The sequence below is a fragment of the Ranitomeya variabilis genome, chromosome 2, assembly GCF_051348905.1.
Source record: "Ranitomeya variabilis isolate aRanVar5 chromosome 2, aRanVar5.hap1, whole genome shotgun sequence".
Classification (NCBI taxonomy): Eukaryota; Metazoa; Chordata; class Amphibia; order Anura; family Dendrobatidae; genus Ranitomeya; species Ranitomeya variabilis.
Window position 1 is genome coordinate 1068238027 of NC_135233.1, and position 22572 is coordinate 1068260598.

Below are 22572 nucleotides of genomic sequence, written 5' to 3' on the forward strand. Positions count from 1 at the left end.
TCTTTGGCCCTATATCTGTTTCCTCCTCATCCTGTCCACTGCCCAGCCACTGCTACATGAGTCTGCTGGTACATTGACCTAGACCACTACATTCCCCTTGCACTCTACACAGCCAGAATCTGACCCTGCTGAAAGTCAGGTTCCCCTTCCCGCATGTTATACCACCTTACACATGGACAAAGAGGAAGGTGCAGATGAAAGTGCAGGTTCCTTCATCAGGTGGGGGGGCATACTCGTTGGCGACGTCACTGGCACAGGGCCCCTCAGAGTACGCAAAAGTGTCGCTGCTGGTGGGAGGCGCCCCCGCCATGCAAACACACATCGCTGTACTTTGAGGGGCCCTGTGCCAGTGCCAATGCGAACGAGTGCCCCCCCCCTGCTTGCTCAGGATCACAGCACTTGCAACGTTGAAATACTTACCTCTCCCTGCTCCACCGCCATGACACGTAGTCCATGTTTCCTGGGCCCACTAAAACCTTGAACCAGCCCTACCCCCACAACTTTTGCCAAATGACCCCCAATTTCCAGTGCCCAACTATTATTATAAAGTTAATTAAGATTGACACGCTTCAGAAAACAAGAATGGATGTTTTTGGCAGTAAAATGTGCACTGTAGGTGTTTTCCTGGCCTCCACTCACTGCCGGCTATGCTTCCCCATTGACTTGCATTGGGTTTCGTGTTTCGGTCGATCCCCGACTTTTAGCGATAATCGGCCGACTTCACTCGACTCGACTCTGGACTAAATCGGGTTTCACAAAACCAGACTCGATCTTAAAAAAATGAAAGTCGCTCAACCCTATTCGGAGATCCTCATTGTTAGCATAACTCCTCTGACACCAAATGATATAACAGGGCTGTTATTCTGGCCCGCCCTTGATAAGTATGACATGTGAGGGTAATTTCCTATGAGTAACTTTAGTTGTATTCGCATAAACTAAAATGGTAATAGACAAGTGGCCTGCAGGAAAATACACCCCCCAACACAAGACGGGATAACACAAAGGGCTGAAGGGTTGTTTGGGACCTTTGTAAATTTAAGACAATTGCCTGGGGTTATACCTTCCTAGGATTGTGACGTCACATACTGGGACAAACATCTTAGTCAAAAAATTCAGAATTTTTGTCCCACTGCCTCAGTGTCTAACATCTGGCCCATTGCCCCCAGTGTATAACATACAGCACCATTGCTCCTGATGTATGATATCTGGACCCCTCTCCCGCTGGTGTGTAACATCCAGCCCCTCGTTCCCAGTTATAACATATGGCCCCACTACTCCTGATGTATATTATCCGGACCCCTCTCCCGCTGGTGTATAACATCCAGCCTCTCGTCCCCGGTGTATAACATACAGCACCATTGCTCCTGGTGTATATTATCCAAGACCCCTCTCCCTCCGGTGTACAGTATAACATTGAGCACCTAGTCCCCAGTGTATAACATACGGCACCATTGCTCCTGAGTCCTGATGTATATTATCCAGACAACTCTTTCCCTGGTGTATAACATCCGACCCCTTGACACCAGGGTATAACATCCGGTTGGCCCCTAGCCCTGAGGTAAAACATCCAGACCTATAGCCTCTCATGTGTAAAACATCTGGCCCCATATCCCCACAGTGTATAAAATCTGTCCCCACAGCACCCCTGTATATAACATATGCCCCATAACCCCCAGTGTATAACATCTGGCCCCATAGCCCCTATATATAACATATGGCCCCATAGCCTCCCATTGTATAACATTGGGCCCCATTGCCCCCAGTGTGTCACAACTGTCCCATCGGCCCATCACCCCAGTGTATGACCTCCGGCCCCCCAACATGCCATCTGTCTTTACTAAAGTGACAGAATGGCTGGTGGTAAAGAGCTCACCGGTAAAAGGAGCTACCGGTGGGACAAGTCTGTTCCTGGCATTTCTTCCTCCTATCTTTTCCCCATCACCTGTGAGAGATATAATTGAGAAGTGGAAGCCGGGGCCTTCATGGCCGGGAAACTGCATGCAGCCTTATATCACCAAGCACAATGTTGAGCCTCGGATGGAGTGGTGTAAAGCCGCCACTGCTGGACTCTGGAGGAAACATGTTTTGTGAAGTGACGGATAACATTTCTCTATCTGGTGTCTGATGGAGAAGTCTGGGTTTGATGAGTCCAGGAGAACATTACCTTCTGTCTGCATTGTGCTCACTGTACAATTTGGTGGAGAAAGATTAATGCTATGGGCTTGTTATCAGTGCTCAGCCTGAGTTCCAGTGATGGAAATCTTAAAGCTTTAGCACAAGATATTTTGGACAATTGTAGATTTCATCTTTGTAAGAACAGTTTGGGAAAGACCCTTTTCTGTTCCCCATCACTGTGCTCAGTGGTCAATCTATGAAGGCATGGTTAGGGACTTTTAGTGTGTAAGAACATGATCCGCCACAAAGAGCACGGACCACAATCCCATCCAACACCTATAGCATGAACTCGAACAGAGACATTGAGCCTGGCCTTTCCCCAACATCAGTGTCTGACCTGATCTCTTCATCCAGAAGATACAATAATTGTGCCCAGTGCACTAGGTCCATACAGACATAGTTTGAGAAGTTTGGTAGAAGAGCTTGACCGTCCACACACACAGTCCAGACGTCAACCGCCATCCAACACCCTTGGGATGAACTAGGTTGGAGATTGTGAGCCCAGGCTCTCCCCAACATCAGGGTCTAACCTCACAAATGCTCTTCTGGATGAAGGGGCAAACATTTCCACAGACATCTCAAAAAACATTACCAGAAGAATTGAAGATATTATCGCTCCATATTAAAGGGAATCTGTCACCCCAAAATTTGCCTATAAGCTAAGGCCACCGGCATCAGGGGCTTATCTACAGCATTCTGTAATGCTGTAGATAAGCCCCCGATGTAACCTGAAAGATGAGAAATAAAGGTTATATTTTACTCACCCAGGAGAGGTCGCGGTTTGAATTGGGTCCGATGGGCGTCGTGGTCCAGGTCCGGCGCCTCCCATCTTCTTACGATGACGTCCTTTTCTGGTCTTCATGCGGCTCCGGCGCAAGCGTACTGTGTCTGCCCTGTTGAGGGCAGAGCAAAGTACTGCAGTGCGCAGGCGCCAGGAAAGGTCAGATTCCCTTTAATGTCTATGGATGTAGCATCCAAGGTCAAAAAAGCTCTAGTTGTAATGTGGCGGGGGCAGATACTTTTCTCCATATATTGTATTTTAAAGAGGATACCCACTTATAAAATATTTTACTAGCTCTTTCAGCAGTACGGGTCAGGCTCGGTAATGCAAGGAGTTTACCAGCCTTCTAAAATTATACTATAAAAACATAACCTCACTGCAGTAAATAGATAGCAACCCATGTGAAAAAAACATAGGGTGCCTGCTTAACATTTGTGTGATCAACAAAACATAAAAACCATCCCAACGCAGCTTCCCATAGGTTTTAAACTCATCGAGGCACTGGTCCTGCTCTGCTCCCATATATTTTGAGGACTGGTTGGCACATAGCGAGATGAGCAACTAGAGTCATAAACCATCCTGATTTGCTTCACCTTGTTGTAGTGGGATGTCTTTTATGCTTTTTTGATGCAGAAAAAATAGTAAATAAGTGCCCTATGTTTTTTCACATGTGTTACAATCTACAGTAATTTCAGCAAAGAAATGAGCCAGAGTATAAGCTGGTGTATGTGCAATGTGTAGGAGCACACTCACACTGTGGCTACTTCACAGACAAAATTCAACAAAAAAAATAGCAAAAAACCTTGCATGTAGATAACATAGGATACTTTTTAGTGTCTAAGTACTAAGTACCCTATGTTATTTACATGTACTATTACTATTTACTTACTTGGGTTTTGTTAGTGAAATGGCCACAGTGTGAACGTGCTCTTACACATTGCATGTATACCAACTTATGTTCCAGCTCATTTCTTTGGTTTTGCTGTAGTATTTTGTACTTTTTTGAGCTAGGCATTTCAACTATATAGCTTCCCTTGGGCAAGTGTCTTGACAGTTGGGCGTGTGTCCTGCTCTGGCATTATCTAAATTGAGGTCAAACGACACAAGTTGAGGTTTTAATACTAGAGATTAGATAGGTCCATCTCCATTGGGTACACCTTGTCGAGGTTGGATGGATTTTTTATGGGTTTTTTTTTTTAAATTCGTGTTAACTAAGTACCTATGTTATTTAAAAGTACTATTACTATTTACATACAACAGGGTATATGCTCATTTTTATTTTTTTTCTTGGGTTTTATCGACAGTATTTATTTACTAAATCTACAAGAAATAGAACGATCATATACCCTGTTGTAACTAAATAAGTAAAAAAGCAAAAGGGCATTTTAATAACATAGGGTTCTTAGTAACACTGTTTTTCACCAAAAAAAAGCATAAAAGCTATCCCACCAGTGGCAAAGTGACCCTATTTGGGATGGTCCTACACTGTCTAATATTAAAACCTTACCGTATGTCAGAATATAGTTCAGTGTGAATAAGGGCAGATAAAGGAATGGGTCCTGAACTCTGGACACCTTAGCCTAGGGAAGAGTCCCAAAAAGGGTCACCCTGCCGCTGGTGGGATGGCTTTTATGCTTTTTTATGCATTATTTAAATGCACTTTTGCTCTTTTACTTATTTAGTTACAGCAGGGTGTATGATCATTTTCTGTCTTGTAGGTTTTGTTTGTTTAAACCCCAATGTGAACATGCGTTGCATGTATACTAACTTAAACTCCAGCTAAATGTTTCTGTTTTTTCTTAATAACTTCTTATTCTAGGTTATTTTTGTTTGCTCATGGCCACAGTGTATGTGTGCACCTGCACATTATAATTATACTAACCCATTAGCTGGCTGGTCTTTTTTGCTTTTGCTTATAAATTATGTTATATGTCTTTTTTAACATATTAATGAGGTTGTCCACAACTTTAAAACTTAACTTTAATGGACCTAGGGGGTGTGAAAAATAAAACAATTTATACTTTCCTACCAGATCGGGGCTGGTTCTCCGCACTCAGTACTCTGTCCCCCAACAATCACCTGGCATCAACAAAATCCCGAAGAGAAGCCTGTGAACTCTGCAGCGGATGCTTGTTGACAGCAAATTTCCTATTTTACATTTCTCACATCACTTTGGGTAAAGGTAACCCTTTAATGTGGTGAATGTAATATTTCACTGGGAAAAGAGTTGTTGTTTTCTTATAATACTTTAACCCCTTAGTGACAGCCAATACGTCTTTTAACTGACCTGAGATATAAGAGAATAGCCTCCCCATACAGGTGACAATCCAGCAGCTGCCGGCTGTACACTATAGCTGACAACTTGCTGTATCACCCACGATCAGTATTTGCACTTTCCAAATCTGTTTAACCCCTTAGATGCTGCTGTCAATAGTGACTACATCATTATAAATGGTTAACAGAGTGTGGGGGTTTCCTCTTTATCCAAACTGGTGCCCTCAGATCATTATTTTGTGGTCCTGATGTTTGCGATGGCAATTCATGACCAAATAGCGGCCTTACAGTCTAACAGCTCTAGTAATCTGTTCAGAAGTTAGAGGCATTTAGGTGGTAAAAATACACATTTTCATTTCTGTCATACCACTTTGCATTAATTCCTGTAAAGCACCTGAAGGGTTAATAAACTATCTGACAGCAGTTTTCAATATGTCAGGGGGTGCTGTTTTTAAAATGGTATCACGTTTGGGGGATTCTCAATATATGGGACCCCTAAAGTCACTTCAAACATGGATAAGTCCCTAAAAAAATAAATTTTGTAAATTTCCTTGAAAAAATGAAAAATTGCTGCTACATTTTTAAACCTCCTAAAATGCTAACAAAATAAAATAACATTTTAAAAATGGTGCTGCTGTAAAGCCGACATGTGGGAAATGTTATTTATTAATGGTTTGCCTTGGTATGACCATCTGGATTAAAGGGATAATCATTCAAATTTAGAAAATTGCTAATTTTTTAACATTTTTCTCAAATTTTTGTTATTTTTTATAAATAAGCACAAAACATATTGATCTAAATTTACCATTATCATAAAGTATAATGTGTCACGAAAAAACAGTCTCAAAATCACTCGGATTTGTTGAAGCGTTGCAGAGTTATTACCACATAAAGTGACACTGGTCAGATTTTAAAAAATTGGCTCCGTCACTAAGGGGTTAACATGCAGATGATAGGCAACCATTGTGAAGACGTACAGGAGCAGCTTCTAGCACTTCAAGAATTCATATTGCGATTCCAGTCTCTTGGGCCAAAAAGTGCCACCATGAGTTTTACAACAGTTTTTTTTTCTTACTTTCAATGAAAAACACAATCCAATGAAGATACAAACATCTTATCTAATAGTTATGATGCAAAACATCTTTCATTAAAGATCATGAAATTCTTCTCTTCGTTGTCTTTGCAGAAAAACCCAACATCACAGTGTCTCCAGACAAACTATTCATTGGAGACACGGCAACGATAACGTGCAGCTTCAGCGATGGATCCAATGTTTCCTGGTACCACAACTCCACGAACATTTCTAATAATGCAAAGTATTCCGCTAACGTTACTAAACAAGGACTTGTAACTTTATGTGAGCTGAAGATAAAGAATCTTCTAGATACCGATAGAGGTGAGTACAACCAACAGCTTATAGATGTCACCACCATTACCTTTTGGGCAAATTTGGTTACGATCTCGATATATGAAAACACAAATGTGATACCATATAGCAACAAGTTGGTAAAGTTGTAAAATTCTGAAGTGTTGAAATACACGTTACATCCACATTGTGGTCATACATAGACACATATAAATACCTCCCTACAGAGTATCACAAAGTTGCTAAACTTACGCTTCACATTTCAGTATATGTCTAGTCTAATTATCTGTATTACCTTGGCACAAAAAAAAATCCTTCACCAGAAAGACAGAATTTTCTGCTGATAAACACAATATGGTAAGTCAAAAGGTTGAAACTTCAGAATTCCTCCGCAGATTACATCTTATTCCTACTTGCCAACTTTCTCCTCCGCAGATTACATCTTATTCCTACTTGCCAACTTTCTCCTCCGCAGATTACATCTTATTCCTACTTGCCAACTTTCTCCTCTGCAGATTACATCTTATTCCTACTTGCCAACTTTCTCCTCCGCAGATTACATCTTATTCCTACTTGCCAACTTTCTCCTCTGCAGATTACATCTTATTCCTACTTGCCAACTTTCTCCTCCGCAGATTACATCTTATTCCTACTTGCCAACTTTCTCCTCTGCAGATTACATCTTATTCCAACTTGGCCTTCCAATTGCAGATGCGTGTGAAAGTTTTCATGTTTCCTTTTCATGCCCCCACCGTTTGGCAGACAAATTATGGTTTCTAAAAGATTTCAGGAGACTTTCTCAACACCAGGAAGATTTGTCAGCTTCCCTGGGAGTATTTCAGGGGAACCTCCTGGACATTCCGAGAGAGTTACCAACTAAGATTTTATTTCTGGGGTTTACAAATTAGTAATACTTTTTAGGTGTAATCAGTGGCATAACGTGGGGGAGTAAAAGTCCTAGGGAGGCAAAATTTTAGAAGAAAAACGGAGAGTCTGGCAGCGGCGTCTTTAGCACCAAAAATCCAGGGCAGTGCACATACTTTCGTCTCTGGGACGAGCTCCACTTTAAACTCTATCAGCATTGATATGGTGCCAATATACTGTAGTTAGATCATCTGATAAAGGAAGAAACCTAACAAACTTTGGTGGCCTTCGGCAGTAGATGCAATGAGGTCTCTGCATTGCACAACCTGCGCCGACCCCCTCTCTGTATGAAGGGAAGAAGATTACTCCATCGCTCTGAATAGATAACTGTAAACTTTATTTTTTGGGGTGGAGTGAGACATAGATGGCAATATTACCTTTGTTGGGTACACTAAGTGGAATCACTACTTTTTAAGTGGACATTAATACTTTCTAAAGGAGCAATTTAAGAGCCATTATTTATTGCAAGGGGACACTCAGGAGGGGTCATTTTAAGAGGGTCAGGAAGTTGTGACAGTGAGTCACTTCTTGTGGATAAGCCATGAGTTGGGATAGTCACGGAGTCTGAGAGGGAAGGGACAAAGGCATGGTCAGGTAAGAATCCGAGGTCAAAATACCAGGAGGATACCAGATCAGAGCAAAGAGTTTAAATAGACGGAGGGCCAAAAGAAGTCTAAGGTCAGGCAACAAAAGATCATCGAGCAAAATACTAAGCACAGAGAAAGCCAACTACACAGCTGAAGTTGCGTCTGTCAGAGGTCTTGGACTAACAGCCCAGCTAAGTACCTGGGCAATCACCTGTGACAAGGAACACCTGGAGACAGCCCAGCACATCCCAGACTGGATACTGAGCTTTCAATCAAAGTACTGACAGCTTCGGCAAGCCCCTGTTCCAGATTGAATGGCTGAGCCATCAGTAACTGCATCCCAGACACACTGAGGGGTGAAATCGTAACAGGAGTACAATTTTTGCCTTGTCCGTGGTGCTGGCGTCCCATCTTACACCACTTCTACAGTCAATTTATTACTACTTATGTTCCCTTTTCTTTACCATTATCCATTAGTGATCAGTAATTCCTCTTTAATACCCCCTGCAGGTACTTACAACTGTTCTTCTACTATAAATGGGACAACACAAACCACAGGCACCGTTCTCAATATTTCCAACATTAACATTGTTGCATCAAGTAACATTGATACCTTCTGTGATAACTCTACCTGGACTATTTATTGCTGCAGTGACAACTTTGCCCTGTTTAATGTGACGTGGCAGACAGATGGTGCAGCAGGTAAGTTACAATCTACCTCAAATGTTGGGACACTTAACAAATCTACATTCAGCGTGATTTCTTTTCCCATTCATGTCTCAAGCTAAATTCAGAATCCGGCAGGTTTTCCGATACCGAAGATCAGTGCATTGTGAGAAATGAAATGATATAGATAGAGCTCAGCGTTTCTGTAGATCAGATGTGACAACAGGAAACAGATAAACTGCTGTATGTTTTCACAAGCAACCAGAAGTATTTTGACATTAACCCTTCATGACCCAGCCTATTTTGACCTTAATGACCTGGCCATTTTTTGCAATTCTGACCAGTGTCCCTTTATGAGGTAATAACTCAGGAACGCTTCAACTGATCCTCGGATTCTGAGATTGTTTTTTCGTGACATATTGGGTTTCATGTTAGTGGTAAATTTAGGTCAATAATTTCGGCGTTTATTTGTGAAAAAAACGGAAATTTCGCAAAAATTTTGAAAATTTTGCAATTTTCACATTTTGAACCTTTATTCTGTTAAACCAGAGAGTTATGTGACCCAAAATAGTTAATAAATAACATTTCCCACATGTCTACTTTACATCAGCACAATTTTGGAAACAAATTTTTTTTTTACTAGGAAGTTATAAGGGTTAAAATTTGACCAGTGATTTCTCATTTTTACAGCAAAATTTACAAAACCATTTTTTTTAGGGACCACCTCACATTTGAAGTCAGTTTGAGGGTTCTATATGGCTGAAAATACCCAAAAGTGACACCATTCTAAAAACTGCACCCCTCAAGGTGCTTAAAACCACATTCAAGAAGTTTATTAACCCTTCAGGTGTTTCACAGCAACAGAAGCAACATGGAAGGAAAAAATGAACATTTAAAGGGAACCTGTCACCCCCAAAATGGCTGGTGAGGTAAGCTCACCGGCATCAGGGGCTTATCTACAGCATTCTGTAATGCTGTAGATAAGCCCCCGATGTTACCTGAAAGAGGAGAAAAAGACATTAGATTATACTCACCCAGGGGCGGTCCCGGTGCGGTCAGGTCGGATGGGTGTCTCCGGACCGCTCCGGTGCCTCCCATCTTCATTCCATGACGTCCTCTTTGGGTCTTTACGCCACGGCTCTGGCGCAGGCGTACTTTGTCTGCCCTGTTGAGGGCAGAGCAAAGTACTGCAGTGCGCAGGCGGCGGAAAGGTCAGAGAGGCCCGGCGCCTGCGCACTGCAGTACTTTGCTCTGCCCTGAACAGGGCAGACAAAGTACGCCTGCGCCGGAGCCGCGGCGTAAAGACCCAAAGAGGACGTCATGGAATGAAGATGGGAGGCGCCGGTGCGGACCGGAGACACCCATTTGACCAGACCGCACCGGGACCGCCCCTGGGTGAGTATAATCTAACGTCTTTTTCTCCTCTTTAAGGTAACATCGGGGGCTTATCTACAGCATTACAGAATGCTGTAGATAAGCCCCTGATGCCGGTGAGCTTACCTCTCCAGCCATTTTGGGGGTGACAGGTTCCCTTTAACTTTTTAGTCACAAAAATGATCTTTTAGCAACAATTTTTTTTGTTTTCGCAAGGGTAAAAGGAGAAACTGGACCACGAAAGTTGTTGTCCAATTTGTCCTGAGTACGCTGATACCTCATATGTGGGGGTAAACCACTGTTTGGGCGCACGGAAGGGAAGGAGCGCCATTTGACTTTTTGAATTAAAAATTAGCTCCAATCTTTAGCGGACACCATGTCGCGTTTGGAGAGCCCCCGTGTGCCTAAACATTGGAGCTCCCCCACAAGTGACCCCATTTTGGAAACTAGACCACCAAGGAACTTATCTAGATGCATAGTGAGCACTTTAAACCCCCAGGTGCTTCACAAATTGATCCGTAAAAATGAAAAAGTACTTTTTTTCACAAAAAAATTCTTTTAGCTTCAATTTTTTCATTTTCACATGGGCAACAGGATAAAATGGATCCTAAAATTTGTTGGGCAATTTCTCCTGAGTACACCGATACCTCACATGTGGGGGTAAACCACTGTTTGGGCACATGGTAAGGCTTGGAAGGGAAGAAGCGCCATTTGACTTTTTGAATGAAAAATTAGCTCCAATCTTTAGCGGACACCATGTCGCGTTTGGAGAGCCCCCGTGTGCCTAAACATTGGAGCTCCCCCACAAGTGACCCCATTTTGGAAACTAGACCACCAAGGAACTTATCTAGATGCATAGTGAGCACTTTAAACCCCCAGGTGCTTCACAAATTGATCCGTAAAAATGAAAAAGTACTTTTTTTCACAAAAAAATTCTTTTAGCCTCAATTTTTTCATTTTCTCATGGGCAACAGGATAAAATGGATCCTAAAATTTGTTGGGCAATTTCTCCTGAGTACACCGATACCTCACATGTGGGGGTAAACCACTGTTTGGGCACATGGTAAGGCTTGGAAGGGAAGAAGCGCCATTTGACTTTTTGAATGAAAAATTAGCTCCATCGTTAGCGGACACCATGTCGCGTTTGGAGAGCCTCTGTGTGCCTAAACATTGGAGCTCCCCCACAAGTGTCCCCATATTGGAAACTAGACCCCCCAAGGAACTTATCTAGATGCATAGTGAGCACTTTAAACCCCCAGGTGCTTCACAAATTGATCCGTAAAAATGAAAAAGTCCTTTTTTTTCACAAAAAAAATTTTCAGCCTCAATTTTTTCATTTTCACATGGACAACAGGATAAAATGGATCCTAAAATTTGTTGGGCAATTTCTCCTGGGTACACCGATACCTCATATGTGGGGGTAAACCACTGGTTGGGCGCATGGCAAGGCTCGGAAGGGAAGGCACGCCATTTGATTTTTTGAATGGAAAATTAGCTCCAATCGTTAGCGGACACCATGTCGCGTTTGGAGAGCCCCTGTGTGCCTAAACATTAGAGCTCCCCCACAAGTGACCCCATTTTGGAAACTAGACCCCCCAAGGAACTTATCTAGATGCATAGTGAGCACTTTAAACCCCCAGGTGCTTCACAGAAGTTTATAACGCAGAGCCGTGAAAATAAAAAATAATTTTTCTTTCCTCAAAAATGATTTTTTAGCCCAGAATTTTGTATTTTCCCAAGGGTAACAGGAGAAATTGGACCTCATATGTTGTTGTCCAGTTTGTCCTGAGTACGCTGATACCCCATGTGTGGGGGTAAACCACTGTTTGGGCACATGCCGGGGCTCGGAAGTGAAGTAGTGACGTTTTGAAATGCAGACTTTGATGGAATGTTTTGCGGGCGTCACGTTGTGTTTGCAGAGTTCCTGATGTGCCTAAACAGTAGAAACCCCCTACAAGTGACCCCATTTTGGAAACTAGATCCCCAAAGGAACTTATCTAGATGTCTGGTGAGCACTTTGAACCCCCAAGTGCTTCACAGAAGTTTATAACGCAGAGCCGTGAAAATAAAAAATCATTTTTCTTTCCTCAAAAATAATTTTTTAGCCTGCAATTTTTTATTTTCCCAAGGGTTACAGGAGAAATTGGACCCCAAAAGTTGTTTTACAGTTTCTCTAGAGTACGCTGGTACCCCATATGTGGGGGTAAACCACTGTTTGGGCACACGTCGGGGCTCGGAAGGGAGAGAGCACCATTTGACTTTTTCAACGCAAGATTGGCTGGAATCAATGGTGGCGCCATGTTGCATTTGGAGACCCCCTGATGTGCCTAAACAGTGTAAACCCCTCAATTCTAACTCCAACACTAACCCCAACACACCCCTAACCCTAATCCCAACCCTAACCACAACCCTAACCCCAACACACCCCTAACCCTAGTCTTAACCCTAATTCCAACCCTAACTCTAATTCCAACCCTAACCCTAAGGCTATGTGCCCACATTGCAGATTTGTGTGAGGATTTTTCCGCACCGCTTTTGAAAAATCTGCAGGTAAAACGCACTGCGCTTTACCTGCGGATTTACCGCGGATTTCCAGTGTTTTTTGTGTGGACTTCACCTGCGGATTCCTATTATGGAGCAGGTGTAAAACGCTGTGGAATCCATACAAAGAATTGACATGCTGCGGAAAATACAACGCAGCATTTCCGTGCTGTATTTTCCGCACCATGGGCACAGCAGATTTGGTTTTCCATAGGTTTACGTGGTACTGTAAATGTGATGGAAAACTGCTACGAATCCGCAGCGACCAATCCGCTGCAGATCCACAGCCAAATCCGCACCGTGTGCACATAGCCTAATTCTAACCCTAATTCCAACCCTAGCCCTAATTCTAACCCTAACCCTAATTGTAACCCTAATTGCAACCCTAACCCTAATTCTAACCCTAGCCCTAAGTGCAACTCTAGCCCTAAGTGCAACCCTAGCCCTAAGTGCAACCCTAGCCCTAAGTGCAACCCTAGCCCTAAGTGCAACCCTAGCCCTAAGTGCAAGCCTAGCTCTAAGTGCAACCCTAAGTGCAACCCTAACCCTAAGTGCAACCCTAACCCTAAGTGCAACCCTAGCCCTAAGTGCAACGCTAACCCTAACCCTACCCCTAACCCTAATGGAAAAACAAAAATATATATTTTCTGTATTTTATTATTGTCCCTACCTATGGGGGTGATAAAGGGGGGGGTTATTTACTATTTTTTTTATTTTGATCACTGTGATAGAACCTATCACAGTGATCAAAACGTACAGGGAACGAATCTGCCGGCCGGCATTTTCCAGGATAGCGGCGCCCATGCGAGAAGACCGAGGACACTGGGAGGGACACCGGGACTAGGTAAGTATGGGGGGGTGCAATCGGACAGCGGGAGGGCAGAGGGAAGGACGGGGGAGGGGCGGAGGGGAGAGGAAGGCGCTTAGGACAGGATGGAGGGGTACGGAACACTGACGGCAGCTGCAGATCGCCGCCGTCATTCGTGGGGGGCCAGATCGGGGTCTCCAGCCATGGTCGATGCTATTGCAGCATCGGCCATGGCTGGATTGTAATATTTTACCAATTTTCATAGGTGAAATATTACAGATTGCTCTGATTGGCTGTTTCACTTTCATCAGCCAATCAGAGCGATCGTAGCCACGGGGAGGCGAAGCCACCCCCCCTGGGCTGTAGTACCACTCCCCCTGTCCCTGCAGGTCGGGTGAAATTGGAGTTAACCCTTTCACCCGGCCTACAGGGACGCGATCTGACCCTGACGCATATGCTGCGTCACAGGTCGGATTGGCACAGGTTTTCATGACGCATACGCTGCGTCAAAGGTCGGGAAGGGGTTAAAGGATTCATTATTTTGAATGGATAATATATTTAAAGAGAAGCAAAATTATTTGTTTATTTCAATATTGATCAGACTTTGCAAAGTTAGAATATACTCCATTACCTTACCTTACCTTCTTTTTTCCCCAAAATTCAATACTGAAATTACTGTTTCAACTTCCTTGTTCATGCACTCAGAGTAGCTGTTTTGAACAGCAGGTCAAACAGATATCTGTACTCGTGTGTGTCAGCTTCTCTGCTCCTCCCCAGCATCCTCAGTGTGTAAGTAGTGTCTGACCATGGGGAACTGGGGCAGAAAAGATGACACATAGGAGCAACAAGATTTGTTAGAACTGCAGTTTAAACTAGCTATTTTAAGTGCATGAACAAGGCAGATAAAGCAGCACTTTCAGAGTGTAGTTTGGGATAAAAGGGAAGAAGAAATGGTAATGAAGTATATCACAAATATTCATAACTTTGCAAACGCTGATCAATATTTATGTTAAAAAAGACCACCCGAGAATAATGAGTGCAGCTCTGGGGTATAATACAGGATGTAACTCAGGATCAGTAATGTAATGTATGTACACAGTTACTGCACCAGCAGAATAGTGAGTGCAGCTCTGGGGTATAATACAGGATGTAACTCAGGATCAGTAATGTAATGTATGTGCACAGTGACTACAGCAGCAGAATAGTGAGTACAGCTCTGGGGTATAATACAGGATGTAACTCAGCATCAGTAATGTAATGTATGTACACAGTGACTGCACCAGCAGAATAGTGAGTGCAGCTCTGGAGTATAATACAGGATGTAACTCAGGATTAGTACAGGATCAGTAATGTAATGTATGTACACAGTGACTACAGCAGCAGAATAGTGAGTGCAGCTCTGGGGTATAATACAGGATGTAACTCAGGATCAGTAATGTAATGTATGTACACAGTGACTGCACCAGCAGAATAGTGAGTGCAGCTCTGGGGTATAATACAGGATATAACTCAGGATCAGTAATGTAATGTATGTACACAGTGACTGCACCAGCAGAATAGTGAGTGCAGCTCTGGGGTATAATACAGGATGTAACTCAGGATCGGTAATGTAATATATGTAAACAGTGATTGCACCAGCAGAATAGTGAGCGCAGCTCTGGGGTATAATACAGGATGTAACTCAGGATCAGAACAGGATCAGTAATGTAATGTATGTACACAGTGACTGCACCAGCAGAATAGTGAGTGCAGCTCTGGGGTATAATACAGGATGTAACTCAGGATCAGTAATGTAATGTATGTACACAGTGACTGCAACAGCAGAATAGTGAGTGCAGCTCTGGGGTATAATACAGGATGTAACTCAGGATCGGTAATGTAATATATGTACACAGTGACTGCACCAGCAGACTAGTGAGCGCAGCTCTGGGGTATAATACAGGATGCAACTCAGGATCAGAACAGGATCAATAATGTAATGTATGTACACAGTGACTGCACCAGCAGAATAGTGAGTGCAGCTCTGGGGTATAATACAGGATGTAACTCAGGATCACTTATGTAATGTGTGTACACAGTGACTGCAACAGCAGAATAGTGAGTGCAGCTCTGGGGTATAATACAGGATGTAACTCAGGATCAGTAATGTAATGTATGTACACAGTGACTGCACCAGCAGAATAGTGAGTGCAGCTCTGGGGTATAATACAGGATGTAACTCAGGATCAGTAATGTAATGTATATACACAGTGACTGTACCAGCAGAATAGTGAGCGCAGCTCTGGGGTATAATACAGGATGTAACTCAGGATCAGAACAGGATCAGTAATGTAATGTATGTACACAGTGACTGCACCAGCAGAATAGTGAGTGCAGCTCTGGGGTATAATACAGGATGTAACTCAGGATCTGTACAGGATCAGTAATGTAATGTATGTACACAGTGACTGCACCAGCAGAATACTGAGTGCAGCTCTGAGGTATAATACAGGATGTAACTCAGGATCAGTAATGTAATGTATGTACACAGTGACTGCACCAGCAGAATAGTGAGTGCAGCTCTGGGGTATAATACAGGATGTAACTCAGGATCAGTAATGTAATGTATGTACACAGTGACTGCACCAGCAGAATAGTGAGTGCAGCTCTGGGGTATAATACAGGATGTAACTCAGGATCAGTACAGGAACAGTAATGTAATGTATGTACACAGTGACTGCACCAGCAGAATAGCGAGTGCAGCTCTGTGGTATAATACAGGATGTAACTCAGGATCAGTAATGTAATGTTTGTACACAGTAACTGCACCAGCAGAATAGTGAGTGCAGCCCTGGGGTATAATACAGGATGTAACTCGGGCTCAGTATAGGATCAGTAATGTAATGTATGTACACAGTGACTGCACCAGCAGAATAGTGAGTGCAGCTCTGGGGTATAATACAGGATCAGTACAGGATCAGTAATGTAATGTATGTACATAGTGACTGCACCAGCAGAATAGTGAGTGCAGCTCTGGGGTATAATACAGGATGTAACTCAGGATCAGTAATGTAATGTATGTACACAGTGACTGCACCAGCAGAATAGCGAGTGCGGCTCTGAGGTATAATACAGGATGTAACTCAGGATCAGTAATGTAATGTATGTACACAGTGACTGCACAGCAGAATAGTGAGTGCAGCTCTTGGGTATAATACAGGATGTAACTCAGGATCAATACAGGAACAGTAATGTAATGTATGTACACAGTGACTGCACCAGCAGAATAGCGAGTGCAGCTCTGTGGTATAATACAGGATGTAACTCAGGATCAGTAATGTAATGTTTGTACACAGTAACTGCACCAGCAGAATAGTGAGTGCAGCTCTGGGGTATAATACAGGATGTAACTCGGGCTCAGTATAGGATCAGTAATGTAATGTATGTACACAGTGACTGCACCAGCAGAATAGTGAGTGCAGCTCTGGGGTATAATACAGGATCAGTACAGGATCAGTAATGTAATGTATGTACACAGTGACTGCACCAGCAGAATAGTGAGTGCAGCTCTGGGGTATAATACAGGATGTAACTCAGGATCAGTAATATATGTACACAGTGACTGCACCAGCAGAATAGTGAGTGCAGCTCTGGAGTATAATACAGGATGTAACTCGGGCTCAGTATAAGATCAGTAATGTAATGTATGTACACAGTGACTGCACCAGCAGAATAGTGAGTGCAGCTCTGGGGTATAATACAGGATCAGTACAGGATCAGTAATGTAATGTATGTCCACAGTGACTGCACCAGCAGAATAGTGAGTGCAGCTCTGGGGTATAATACAGGATGTAACTCAGGATCAGTAATGTAATGTATGTACACAGTGACTGCACCAGCAGAATAGCGAGTGCGGCTCTGAGGTATAATACAGGATGTAACTCAGGATTAGTAATGTAATGTATGTACACAGTGACTGCACCAGCAGAATAGTGAGTGCAGCTCTGGGGTATAATACAGGATGTAACTCAGGATCAGTAATGTATGTACACAGTGACTGCACCTTCAGAGTAGTGAGTGCAGCTCAGCTGCTGCTCATTTTGTTGATTGTGGGTGCGGTCGCTGCTGAACCTGCTGTGTGCTCCTGAGCTCCTGAGAACCACCACCTCTCCACCCGGGGACCTGCTCTCTCTCTTACCCAGGGAGAGAGTGGGTTACCTGGGATGAGTGACGGAGCCAAGTCCCAGGCTTCTGCTTCCCGGACCAGGCTGGCGGGGGGCAGAAGGAACCAGCAACCAGCCTGCACATCAGAGGATTCGGGGGTGAGACGCTCCACCAGGAGTCGCAGCAATGTGGCTCCTACTCCCCCCACGTCTGCAGAGACCCAGAGAAGCCGCAAGGCTTCCATGGAGGAGAAACCTGCTAGTGTGCAGGATGGCGGCCCTTCCGGAGGAAAGCTGAGTGCTCACGGAGGTGAGGCCGACCTCACTGAGGAGGGTTGGGCGCTGCAGAGACCCCGGGAGTCTGTGTCCACCTATGCCTCCCAGGTCATGAGCCACCTCCGTGAGAATGAAGAGGTGAGCAAGACCCTGAGAAGGCTCCAGGAGGAGCTGCGCTGCACAAGCGCAAAAGCTGCAGGCGCCTCCAGACCCAGGAAGACGCAATTCCAGGCAGAGGTAAAGAGGCTGAAGCTTGAAATTAATGACCTGGAGGTAAGAAAAGCATTTATTCGTGAAAAAAGTGGACCATTTAAAGAAAAATTGCAAAATGAAGACCGATTCAGAGAAATGGCTGATAACAGAGAGCAAAGGCAGATGGGGCTGCAGCCTGAGAGCCAGGTGGATGATGATGATGATGATGAGAAGAAGGATGACCAGCAGAAAGCCCCACCTGGCAGCCTGCTTAGTCACTCACAGGCCACGTGCAGCGAGGTCCCTGCTGGACAGGCGACAATGACATCTCGTCGCAGTTCTGCTGGCTCTGGGGACGACAGTGACAACATCGGCCAGGGAGGGGCGCTAATGGCAGAGATCAAGCTCCTGGAGTCCCCAGTGTGCCTTCAGAACTTCCATCTTGGTGATGATTTACCAGAGGAGGCACCTGGGGGCCAGAAAAAAAAAAAGGCAAAGAAAACCACCAAGCCAAAGCTGCAGGAAGCGGTAAGCTATGTGTATGCCCCCCTCCCTGTACCCCCTGAGTCGGCTGCAGGGTCAGCTCGCTGTATAAGCCCCGTTGCCCAGCCCGGGTTCTGCTGTGGATCCGGTGCAAAGGCACGGGGAGATTACAAAGCACGGTAGTGAGGCGCAGAGCTCCGTCTCTGCTTGTAGTAGCGGGGACGTAGCAGCAGGTACATCAGCCGAGAGGCTGGACAGTGAGGGCGGCCCGGCGGCAGGCGAAAAATCAGGCCACGACACTGTGGTGTGCTCCCCAGTGGGAGGGGGGAGCAGCCCGGTGTCAGGGGCAGCTCCGGTAGCCTCGGTGCCCATGAATGCTGTTGCCGCTGATCACTTAGTTGAGAAGCGGCGGCAGTGTGAGGGGGTTACCGGGGCTGGGCGTTCCGGTCCTCCCACCAAAGTCCTGTTCTGTGTTGGCGTCGCTGGTCAACAAGATGCTGATATGAAGGATCAACGGCGCGCCACAGCGGCGAAAGATCAGCGGCACCTGGTGTCAGCAGTAAAGCAGCAGAAAATATCATCTGATGATGCGGAGGGCACACGTAAGACCAGGGGTGAGGTCGCCTCCAGTTCTATGGAGGAGACTCAGCCCCCTGTGCCTGATGATGCGGAGGTCAAAATGTCACCCCCTGTTGTCACTGGTCCAGCAGGAGTGAATGTGGTGGTGGGTATGGATGAGGAAAAGTCTTTGTCTAGTGGTGTGGTTGCTGGTTTGGTAGAGGGTGAGGGGGTTATGGAGGTGGGTAATGGTGATGCTGTTGGTGTGGATGTGGTCACTGGTCCGGTTGCCCCCCCGGTGGTGGCAGCACCTGTCAGGAGTTTTGCCGCTGTCACCTCCGGGGGAAATAGGGCATCCTCCTCGTCTCTGGGCTCTGGGGACGGCATGTTGCAACGGCGTCTCCTGGAGGCTCTAAAGAAGGGAGAGAGATCACTAATGGTAGAGGGTCGAGAGGTTGATCTATCCTTCTGGATAGAGAGGCATGGCCTCGGGGCCTTCCGAGAGCAAAGAGGGGGGGATACAGTGTGGTCCCTCCCAACAGCTGGGCCAGGTAGTGTGCGTAGGAATGTGGTCCGTCTTCGGTGGAGGGGCAGTGATGCGTGCCCTCCAAGGTCTAAAGTTGTGGAGCTCCTGCTGAGGATGGGCTTCAAGGCGATTGACATCTATGCCTTGATACATCCCTATTCCACACCTGAGTTTGATGTCAGCTTTGTTCGGCCGGAGGGGCTTGAGCTCTTCTGGTCGAACTATGAGTTGGCAAAAAATGAGCCTGGCTGGCGAGACTTTACCGTTCAGGTGGTGTCTCGCCAAAACCAAGTCAAGAAAGTGACCGTGATGACTTGTAACGAGTCGCTTTCTTGTTACGACATCATGACGTGGCTTGGCCGGTATGGAGAAGTGGTAGAAATGCCAAAGAAAAACCGTGACGAGTTTGGTATCTGGTCAGGGGCCTGGACGTTTATGGTAAAACTTAAGCGTTCAGGGGGTACGGTTGCCCACATACCATCATCTGCCTTCCTGGGAAGGGATCGTATCCTGGTCTTCTACCAGGGGCAACCGAAGCTCTGTCACAGGTGCGGCGACCCCACACACTTCAGCGCAAACTGCACTGTGCAAAAGTGTGCATTGTGTGGGGATATTGGCCATCTTGCTGCATCTTGTGTGGAGATTAGGTGCCACCTGTGTGGTGAGTTAGGTCACCAATTCAGCCGTTGTCCTCGCTCCTTCGTTAACGCAGTCGTGACCCCAGTGGGAGAAAGCCGTGAGGCTGATTCTGCTGGGGAAGGGACTAGCAGGGGTGAGGGAGCTGAGGGGCCAAGGAAGAAAAGCAATAAAAAGACGCCAGCCCAGCTAAGGCGTCTAGACAAGCGCAGACAGGATAGGGAGCTGGGCGAGCCTCGGGCTACTGGGGCGGCTCCTGTCCTGGACGCCAGTCTTGCTGCTGAGGCCCCGAGGGATGATGAGTTGGATGAAGAGGTAAGGAGGATCCACAGGGAGGAAAGTGCCACTGCCTCAGAGTCCTCCCATTATGAAAGTATGGATGAGGATAATAGGCAGTGGCTAGAGAACAAGCGTAAGCTCGGCACCAAAAAGAAGAGAAAGAAGGGAGATAAAAAATCTTCTCCCGCTCTGACCAAGGTACCTAAGGAAGGAAAAACCGACTCCCCTCTGGTTGGTCTTTCTAACCGGTTCCAAGCCCTTGAAAACATCTCTTCCTCTGAGGAGGAAGCTGAGGGTGAGGTTCTGGCTTCGGCGGGGCTCACAGGGGACGCCGAGTCTCCTTCTTCGGGGAATGTAAGATCCTTGGAGGGAGGGACTGGCCCAGAGTCCGGAGACGAGGACGATAAAAATAAAAAACACATGGGAATGGATACCTCATTGTCATTAAAGAGAGGGAAGGATTCCTCCTCTGAGGCAGAGGATTAGGGTAGTGGGAAAAAGAAAGCCATCTAACTCAATCACCAATGATGGCGGAACCCACTCCGTTGACGCTGGCGTCCATTAATGTCGCCAGCATAAAGTCAAATACAGCTAGATTTGCGGCCTTTGATTTTCTCAGCCGGGTTGAAGCTGACATTTTCTTTTTGCAAGAGACCAGGCTGCCAAACATGGCAGATGTGTTTAAAGCTAAGAGGGAGTGGAGACTCGGGCCCTCCTATTGGTCTCTTGCGGCCGAGCCGTATAGCGGAGTGGCGGTCCTTTTTACCGCACCGGTGGAATGCCGACGGGTTATTGAGTTAGAAATGGGGAGGTGCCTGATCTTAGATGTCCTCATGAAGGGACAAGAGCTCCGGCTCATCAACATCTATGGTCCCCAATCTAAGTGGGACCGGAAGTGTCTCTTTATGAGGATCAAGCCCTACCTTTTTACAAGTCGGCAGGTTGTCTTTGGAGGGGACTTCAATGCTGTCACGAGGCCCCGAGATAGAGGAGGTTCCAGAGACAAGCTGACTTATGATAGCATCGCCCTTAATAGTATAGCTAGTGAGGCTCGCCTGGTGGATGTCCACATTCGGCACACCCCAGGCCACGAGGGGTTCACCTATCATAGAGGTAACTGTAGGTCCAGAATAGATAGGTTTTATTTAAAGGAGGAAGCTGTCTCTTCAGCAGTTTCTGTTGTTGAGGTGGAGTTCTCCGACCACTGTTTAATTTTGTTTTCTCTGAATGTTACAGAGACCCTCCGGGTGGGAAGAGGCTTTTGGAGGCTCAATTCCTCTCTCTTGGAAGAAGCGGAGATAAGACAGTCCTTTGACGATTTTCTTCAGAGCCAGGTACCCTTACTGGATCTTTGTAGTAGTAAGTCAGAGTGGTGGGAGATGTTCAAGGAAAGGGTGGCGAGATTCTTCCGCCAGCTCTCGAGCCTCAGGAATCTGAGCAGGTACCGCCTGTATCAGGGTCTGAGGAGGAAACTCGAACATCTTGTCTCAACTGGAGGTAGCCGCGAGGAGATCTCCAGAGTGAAATCTTTGCTTATGAGGTGTCAGTACGATAGACATGCATCTTTGGTTTTTGAGAGGGATTACGGGAAGTACCGCTCGCTCGACCCTTACAGAAACTGCAAGATGCCAGTGAATAGTAAAGTAGTTACAGGACTGGTCGACACTACGGGGTCCCTGAGGCGATCCAGATCAGGGATCCTGGAGGTTGTCAGATCCTTCTACTCGCACCTCTTGGGGAAGAGGGATCTTGATTGGGATGAGATGTCGGCTTTCCTGGCTGAAGCCGTCCCCGAACCAGGGGTAGACCCCTCTCTTGACAGTTTGACAGAAATGATCAGGGAAGAGGAAGTTCAGTTGGCGTTTGAAGGGCTTGCCCAAAAAAAATCGCCTGGTCCAGATGGCTTAACATCTGAATTCTATAAGACCTTTAAGGACGTTTTGGTTCCCGTCTTGACTGAGGTATTCAATGAGTGTCTTTCCTC

The 22572-nt window shown here is 45.6% G+C and overlaps 1 protein-coding gene across 1 annotated transcript in view; it reads left to right on the plus strand.

The window, feature by feature from the left end:
- Positions 1-22572, plus strand: part of LOC143808658 (adhesion G protein-coupled receptor F5-like) — a 128838-nt gene that overhangs the window by 38597 nt on the left and 67669 nt on the right. The window contains exons 6-7 of the mRNA XM_077291548.1: positions 6417-6626; positions 8618-8809. Coding sequence (XP_077147663.1) covers positions 6417-6626; positions 8618-8809 — 402 coding nt within the window. The remainder of the gene's footprint in view (positions 1-6416; positions 6627-8617; positions 8810-22572) is intronic.